Source organism: Melozone crissalis, unplaced genomic scaffold, assembly GCF_028551555.1.
Source record: "Melozone crissalis strain CALT ecotype California unplaced genomic scaffold, PUWL_Pcris_2 ptg000026l_1, whole genome shotgun sequence".
Classification (NCBI taxonomy): domain Eukaryota; kingdom Metazoa; phylum Chordata; class Aves; order Passeriformes; family Passerellidae; genus Melozone; species Melozone crissalis.
In genome coordinates, this window is record NW_026535804.1 from 4572210 (window position 1) to 4580684 (window position 8475).

The 8475-nt window shown below is 54.3% G+C and overlaps 1 protein-coding gene across 1 annotated transcript; it reads right to left on the reverse strand.

The window, feature by feature from the left end:
• FOXJ1 (forkhead box J1) lies at positions 1–6491 on the reverse strand. Its single transcript, XM_054278810.1, has 3 exons — positions 6417–6491; positions 4996–5551; positions 1–2340 (listed from the first exon to the last, which is right to left on the reverse strand). The coding sequence occupies exons 2-3, from the start codon at positions 5491–5493 to the stop codon at positions 1549–1551; spliced, it is 1290 nt and encodes a 429-aa protein (XP_054134785.1). The 5' UTR covers positions 5494–5551; positions 6417–6491; the 3' UTR covers positions 1–1548.
• Between the last annotated feature and the right edge of the window lie 1984 nt (positions 6492–8475).

The following is an 8475-nucleotide window of genomic DNA, read 5'->3' on the forward strand; positions in this document are numbered from 1 at the left end:
GTTAAATTGCACAAGTATCTCTGTAGTTCTCCAACATAATCCCCAAAGCAGGCAAACAGAAGAAAAACAGCAAGTAAAAAGAAACACTGTCAATACAAACAACTACACAGACCCCAAAGCCCCTCCTAAGTGCTTTTGCAACCAAAACAGAATCTAAATACAATCTTCAATTTCTTTTGCCAAGTCTAAGACACACCACTAAAATTCCAGCTTCTACTTGCTCCTACCTAAAGGCTGCTCTACCTCTCACAGCCTACAGCAAAGCAGAGGCAAAGAATCTGGTTCTTGAGAGCTTCAAGTCAAGTTTCAGCAGAGTTTGGTTCTGCTCTCGAAATATTTCCAAGTTGCCTTGCACCGGCCCCACCACGCTCTTGCTGCACACCAAAGCTCCTCTTTCTGTGGATCCCAAGGTCTGTCCTGGCTGGATGGGACTTCATTCCCACTGCTGTCCCCTGTTGCATGCAGAGTCTTTGGCCTGAGCTCCTGGATGGAGCCTGGGTGTGGATTTCTCTCCTCCTCAGCCCCAGCTGGGAGCGTTCAGTGGCTCCATCACCACCAGCTGAGGACCAGCCATGGGGCTTTCCTTGCACTCAGAGCCTGATGGAAGAGCTGGAGAAGTGAAGAGCAACAGTCTTGGACCAAAAAAGCAGAGGGGGGCTATGTCAGTGGGTGAGAGAGAGGGTCCATGGTGTTCCAGACCGTTTGGCAACTGCAGCAAGGGGTTTGGGTACAAAAATACAAAAGCTGGTTTTGGGAGCATCCCCGTCCCTGCTGCTCCTCTCCTGCCAGGGCCAGTTCCTGGATTCTTCACAAAACCTGGTGGTGCAGGAGTCTTCCCTTGTGTGGTCTTGTTTTACAGAACAGTGAGCACAAAACCTTTAAACAGTGAAAATATAAAACAACTCTCAAACTGCATTTCCAGTCTTCCCCTCCCCCCCTTAAGAAATTCTAGTGCTAAAAAATATAGATTTCTTTGCATATATAATATATAATAGATTATATAAAAACATCTAAAGAGGCACACTTGCTGAGTTTATAAACCTTTTCTTCTTCCCTAGGCACAAATCAGCTGGGATGTTGAACTTGGAGAATCCAGAAGGGACCTGTATTTTCTTACCAGCTAATTATCACACTGTACTTACCAACTGCGCTGAGACAGAAAAAGGAAAGACAGAGAGAAACAAAGAGGTGTGGAAATTGCACTTTAGTCTATCAAATCCTAAGCCACCAGGAATCTCATGTCTTAGATGGGATTTCTCAGGTAATTTTAGCCCTGATGGAAAAGAACCCATCGTAATTCACATTTCTTTTTTAAAAGTAAAATGTAAAAAAATAAGTAGTGTTAACTTTCTTCTCTTGAGAAAACTAGAGACTTCTGAGGTGTCCTTTGGAGACACAGCAGGCAGTTCCTGGGGTGGTAGGTTCTTTTCCCTGGTGTTTCTGGGAATAACCTTACAATGAAGCTGGTAAAAGTCACCTCTAAGTGGGCATCTCTAGGAAATCTTGTCCCTTTTAAGTCCCAGCTTGAGGAGAGCATCCTACAAAGCCTTACAAGAGGCGTGCCAGGCTGCTCAGGTTGATGACATCTGCCAGCAAAGAGGCATCGATGTCTTCGAACACCTGGTCGATGTTGACACAATTGGAGAGGTAATCATTTGCCCCTTCATCCCAGGGATGCTCCAAGAAAGTGGTGGCCATGAGGGTTTCATTAAAGTCCAGGCTGTACTGGTTGGATTCAGTGACAACTTGTTCCTGCCCCTGGGGACACTCCACGTGCTGCCCTTGTCCTGTCCAGTCCAGGTCGCACGTGACGGGGTTGACGCAAGGTGGGAGCTCCATATCCACCAGCGTGGAGAAGTCTCCATTGAGGTTGGTGTTAAAGACAGTCTCCCAGTCAAAGACACCTTTGAGGGAGCCCAGCTCAGTCTGCTCCTCCTGGGTCATCAGGGCAGAGCTGGGCAGCCGGGCTGCCTTGGCCGTGGGCAGGGGCGAGGGCTGCTTGCGCTTCTGCCCCGCCTTGGGGCTCCAGCTCTGGCTGCTGGTGCTCTCCTCAAACTCTTTGAGCAGCTGCTGCGATGCCACGCTGGCCTCCAGGAGGCTGTTGGAGCTGCAGGAGGAGGAGGCTGGGCTGCCAACGTGCCGTGCCTCTGTCTGGGCTCTCCCAGAGAAGGCCGGGTGGATCTGCACCGGGGACATCCTGCGCTTCTTGTAGGTGCCGTACTTGAGCCGGCTGGCGTAGTAGGGGTCCAGCTTCCAAAATCCGCCTTTCCCCGGCTCGTCCTTCTCTCGAGGCACCTTGATGAAAGACTTGTTCAAGGACAGGTTGTGCCTGATGGAGTTCTGCAGCCAAAAGAGAAAGAAACCGAGGCTGAATGCTTGTCTGCTGTGGGACCTACCTGTGTGGGGAGGCTGGTGGAGGTTGTCAGCAAGGACCTTTGGGAAAACAAAGGAGAACTAGCAATATCCAGTCATCCAAGGCTATAAAGTCCCTCAATACCCTGAGTTTTCCTCCCTGAACCTCCAGCAGTTTTCCTGTCTCCCCTTTCATCCAGCCAAAGGCAGCAGCAGCCAAGGGATTCAAGCTAGGACTTGCCACCAATGGGAAGCTTTTGGGCAGCTCTCCTTGGCTGGAAACTGGGGCCATGGGGCCTTGAATCATGCAGAGCACTGGGAGAAACTGGCTTGAATTGCTCTAGGCACGGAGCTGGGCTGGAGGAGGTTGGATCCTCCTTTGTGCCACGGAGGAAGAGGTGGGTCTCCACACCCATGTGTCCATGGCCCCTTGACAAGGGGCAACACATGGCAGCACTGTGGGGGGATTGGGGGGATGGCAATCAGGGCCCTGCTGGCATCCCCCAGTTCAACTGTGCCTATTGTTAGTGTTGAGAGGAAAATATGTGGACAAAACAGGCACCATGCCTTCCCCCAGCCAGGCTGGCACAAATCAGACGGGAGAACACGGAGAGACACGTGGGCTGTTCCACCCTGCGTGTCCCCAGAGGTGCCTCCTGGCCCAGGGAAGCTCGGTGTGAAATCACGGCATCTTCATCAGCCACTGCTCAAATAAGCTGAGGGAAAAAAAAAAAAGGGTGGTGGGGGGGAAGAAAAGGAGGAGTTTCTGCTCCCGTCGAGCTGTTCTGAAACCCTGAATGTGCCTGGAGTGATGTGAATAATCAGAAAGGAAACTCAGTTATTGGGCGAATAACCCAGTGTTGGACTCCACAAAGCCAGGACTGTACTAAGAGATTGGATATGGTAGAGGTGGTTTTTTTTTTTTAATGTTGCCTGGATATCTTTATGCTTATTCATCCATAATCCGTAGTGCCGAATAGGAAAAACAAGGCTCAATTGCTTAGAGCTGTTGAAAAACATGCACACACACACTCACACACACACACACAACAAAACCCTCCTCTGGGCTGGAGCTCCTTGGGTTTGTTGGCTCCTCTCCAAAGCACTCAGCTCCCACAGGAATATATCCATCTCCCCCCCAGACTATGGGTGGCATGACCTTTCCAGGCTGTCTTCACGTACGGGAATCGGGATAGGGGATGAGAACACACAGCCTGGACAAGAAAGAAAAGGAAAGAAAAAAAAGAAAGGAAGGGGAAAAAAAAGTGAAAAGAAACAAAAGATTAAAAAAAAAAAAAAGGAAGAAAAAAAAGAAGCAGCAAGAACACAGATATTCCCCCACACAATCCAGGCTGTGGTAACTCCAATTTTACTGTGTAATGAAATTTTACAAGGTTCAGAGACTTGAAAGCTGAATTCTCTGCTGCCCATCTCTCCTCCCCATCCCAAACTCCGCTCAGCCCAGGCTGAATTATTACTCAGTCAACATATTTATCATTCCTGCCTGCAACGGTCCAGCGTACCCCCTGCATCTCTGCAGAGAGGGATTGAAAACCTTCTTTCTTTTTTTAATGAACACATTTAATTAAAAACCTTGTGAATGCCCAGCCATGAAGTGTGCAGGAGAAAGTCAACTCGTTGGCACCCAGCTCCTGCTTCCAAATCACTTTCATAGGAGTGTAAGAGGGGGACCAAGATGGCCCTGGAGGGAGACCAGGAAGGATTCCCTTCCCCATGATGGGCTTCAAGAGCCACTGGAGACCCACCTGCCTGGAGAGAAGGTGGGCAATGCCCGGGCTTTGCAGTGGGGTTCTCCAGCTCTGCTTGGATGGGCACTGCCATCAGGATTAGTGACACACTGTGGATTTGGGATGGGAATAACCCCAGAGGAGGGATGAGCCCCCCAGGGCCTTCCAGCCCTGCCATGTCCTAGAAAAGCTCACGTGCCAGAGGTCTCCTCGTGTGACAGAGGAGGGCAGTGAGCCAAGGAGGCTGGGAAAAGCCCCTGGGCTTCAGGCTGTCCCCAAAGCTTTCGAGCCTGGGGGCTGTCCCCTCCCCACTGGGGACAGCAGCCCAAATTAACCCCTCCTGGGCCTCCCTGTGCAGCTCTCACCAGCTCATCCCAGTGATGGAGCCTCCTTGGGGCCAGGAGCTCCGTGCTCTGCCCTGCTTAGAAAGCAGCAGCATTTCAGCACATCCCAGTGGGACCTTGTCCAACAAGTGGCATCTCCATCCCTGCCCCATGCCTGGGGTTCAGCACCCAGGGACACTGCACCTGGCACCTTCTCCACGTGTGCTCAGCCCTGAGGGACCCAGGGCCCCATGAGAACTCCAGGAATGGAGGCACTGAGAGGCCTTTGCCATGAAGCCAAGAGGAGTCTCAGGTGCCAGGAGCCCAACCAGCACCTCCCTGCTCCCAAAACAGTCCTGGGCTCTCCCCAGCATGGCTCCTTCCCTCTGCCACCCCTGTGGCCGTGGCATTTGTGCCCAGCCAAGTTCTTTCCCATTCCAGCCCTTCCCACTGGAGGCTGCTGTCACTCTTTTCCCAGTGGGATCCCTGCAGGATCGTGTCTTCCAGGGTGGAGCTGTGGAAAGCCCAGCTCAGCCCTGCAGGGAGAGCGGCCGAGGCTCCTCATCCCCTACCTGCCAGGTGGGGTCAGCGTGTCGGAAGTAGCAGAAGTTGTCAGTAATCCACTTGTAGATGGCAGAGAGGGTGATTTTGGGTTTATTGCTGGCTTCCATGGCCATGCAGATGAGGGTGGCGTACGAGTAGGGGGGCTTGACGTGAGGGTTGGTCTTGTAGTCGATGTCCCCGGCCAGATGAGGGGGCACAGCCGGGTCGTGCTGCGAGCTGGAGGAGGTGGAGGAGGAGACGGGCGTGCAGGGGGTGTGCCGAGTGCCCTTGCAGGCCGGGTCAGCGGCCAGGGGCGAGCACGGAGACTCGAAATCAACGAGGCTGAACAGGCTCTCACTCATGGTGTAGCAGTCCTGCGGGTCCGAGCCAGAGTACAGCTGAGGCAGGCCAGTCTGCGCCACTGTGAAGTCCCTCAGCCACATGAGGTCGGGCAGGCTGTCATCCAGGTCTTCCTCCACGCACTTCAGTTTGCCCTTGGCTTTCAGTGCTTGGCCTGGCCACGCCATACCTCCCTCGGTGCTTCCCAGGCTGCACGGGAACGGGAGGGAAGGGATGGGGCAGGTCCTGCAATAACAACAGGGACAGGGGTGAGGCTCCCCAAGGTGCAGTCTCTTCTGACAGCCAGGCAGGGCCACCCCTGGGTGCTCCTGGAGCTGCTGGGTGAGACCCACCCCTGGTGTGCTGTGCAGGGGCCTGCAACGCCTGCCCTGAGGGGCTTTAGCACCCTTAAACCTCGGGGAAATTCCCTCAAACTCCCACACCTCAGTGTCACCCACTGACCCTGAGGGGCTTTAGCACCCTTGAACCTCAGGGAAATTCCATCCAACTCCTCCACCTCAGCGTCACCCACTGACCCTGAGGGGCTTTAGCACCCTTGAACCTCAGGGAAATTCCTCCACCTCAGTGTCACCCACTGACCTGCTGCCCAGCAAGCTCTTGGCTGAAAAAGAATTTAAAAAAACCCAACAGAAAGCCCCTCAAACAACCAAAATCCAGCCCTGCCATCCCACAAAGTGAGGTTGTTTCTTGGGAACACACATCTCTGGATACATGGCACTCACAGGACTGACTCTCAGCATTCCCCACCAGGACAAAATACTTGAAAGTTCCCCCCCTTACAGCCAACCTCTCTCGGTTTGATGCTAATTCTGCTTTTACTTCCCGTGGTACCCAGGAACAACTCAGGGGTGGGCTGGGGGAGCTGGTGGGGTCCCACCCCGAGCATACCCTGAGTCAGAGCGAGGCGGCAGCTTCAGATTTGGTGAATCCTGTGTCGGGGATGTTAATTTTAACCCGAAATCCCGAGTGTTTGGGCCAGGAGGGAACGCCGGGAGGGCGCACACCCGGAGCCTCTCCCCCGCTCGCACCCACCGCCCCAAACGGCGCCTCCGGCCGCGCTGCCCTTCCCGCCCCCTCCGCACCCCCTTACCCCGTCCCGGTGCCGGTGTCGCCTCCCGACAGGCAAAGTTCACGACACAGTAAGAAGCTTCTGGAAAAACCGGAGACGAGAGGGGGAAAAAACCACCAAAAAATACCAAAAAAAAAGAAAAAAAAAAAGAGTGGGGAGCAAGAACAGAAAAGGGGAAAGAGAGGCCCGGTGGGTGCCGGGGCTGCCCGTGCCGGCCGCTGCGGGGTGCCCGGGCCGGGCCGTGCCCGCCGAGCCGCCGTGAGCCGCGGCCGCCCCGTGCGGGGTTAAGTAGCGGCTCCGGGAGGCTTCGCGCGTTGCCATGGCGACGCCACGCCCCGTAAACATCCTCCGGGCACTCCATTGGCCCGCGCGTTGCCATGGGGACGGGGGCGGTGCCCGGGGATGCCGCGGGACCCCGCAGGCCGGGCCGGGGAGATGCGGAGGCTCTGGGGTGACCTTATCGGGGCTGTTCCCTCTGAAGGGAGCCCTGACAAGGCTGGGGAGAGCCCCAAGAGATGGGGAGGTTCTGGGGTGTCCTTATTGCGGCTTTTCCCTCTGAAGGGAGCCGTGACAAGGCTGGAGAGAGCCCCAAGAGATGGGGAGGTTCTGGGGTGTCCTTATTGCGGCTTTTCCCTCTGAAGAGAGCCCTGACAAGGCTGGGGAGAGCCCCAAGAGATGGGGAGGTTCTGGGGTGTCCTTATCGCGGCTTTTCCCTCTGAAGGGAGCCGTGACAAGCTTGGGGAGAGCCCCGAGAGATGGGGAGGATCAGGGGGGCTCTGGGCGGCTTTTCCTCTCTGAAGGGAGCCGTGACAAGGCTGGAGACAGCCCCAAGAGATGGGGAGGATCTGGGTGGACTCTGGGGTGACCTTATTGCGGCTTTTCCGCACCTGAAGGGAGCTCTAAGAAGGCTGGAGAGGGCCGAGCCCAGCCCCGAGAGATGGGGAGGCTCTGGCGTGACCTTATGGTGGCTTTTCTGCACCTGAAGGGAGCCGTGGCAAGGCTGGAGAGGGACTTAGGGTGTTAGGAAAAAGGGGAAAGGCTTCAAACCAAAAGAGAGTAGGTTTAGGCTGGATTGTAGGGAGAAATTCTTGTGAGGGTGGTGGAACAGGTTGCTCAGAGAAGCTGTGGATGGAATAGTTCAGGGCCAGGTTGGATGGGGTTTGGAGCAGCCTGGGATGGTGGAAGGTGTGGTGGGGTTGGAGCTGGATGATCTTTGATGTGTGTTCCAATCCAAACCATTTCTATGTGATTCTCTAAAAACCTGTGTCCTGCCCCTCCAGGGGCACCCCCAGCCCTTTTCCTCCTACCTGTGCCCCCATCCTATTTCTTGCTCCTGATGCACCCACAGTGGTGAGGGCAAAGCAGAAGCGGGGCTGACAGACTCCAAAAATAAAGGATGGATTCTGCCTTCATTTAATTTTAAAAATTACAGCCACAGGCTTCTCTAAGAAATCCTTGCCCCCTAACTGCTGTTCTGAGAGCTTTAACAGAGGCCAGGGAAGGATCTCTTTGAAGATCTGACCATCTGCAACCCATTCCCCCCAGCTTCAGTCATGACTCGATTATCTCAGAGGCCTTTTCCAATCTGATTGATTCGGATTTTGACTTTGATTCAGCTCCTAGCTGCTTCCCCCCACCATCATCATCCCCTTCTACTAAACCCAAATTATAACCCCCTTACAGTCCTCCTCACCTTCAAGCCTTCAGCTCCCTGCACACATTTTCTTCCCCACCACTGGAGGATTTCTCCTGCATGAGCTCCCAGCCCATGCAGGTTCCCTCTGGGTGTCCTCATCCATGCAGCAGTGACAGAGCCACCCACACCACACAGCAGGAAGATGCCTCTACCCCAGCCACACTCTTCCTGCAGAGGTTTGGTTTGCATTTGCCCTTTCTCCATCCTGGCAGGATTTAGGATAGTTGGGAGGTGTTTTAGGGCGTTTGGATCAGCTGGGCTGTTTTGGAGGAGTTACCTGGCTGACAGGTGAGAGGGTGCTCCCAGCCAAAAAGGGTTTTTACTCACCAAATCCCCCAAACCCCGACTGCCCTCACCCTGACCCCACAAAATCACTCTGGACAC

Coding starts and splice junctions, on each gene's coding strand:
- FOXJ1 (XM_054278810.1), bottom strand. CDS start 5,493: ATGGCGTGGCCAGGCCAAGCACTGAAAGCCAAGGGCAAACTGAAGTGC. Junction 2,341..4,995: donor ACGCTGACCCCACCTGGCAG/GTAGGGGATGAG, acceptor TTTTGGCTGCAG/AACTCCATCAGGCACAACCT.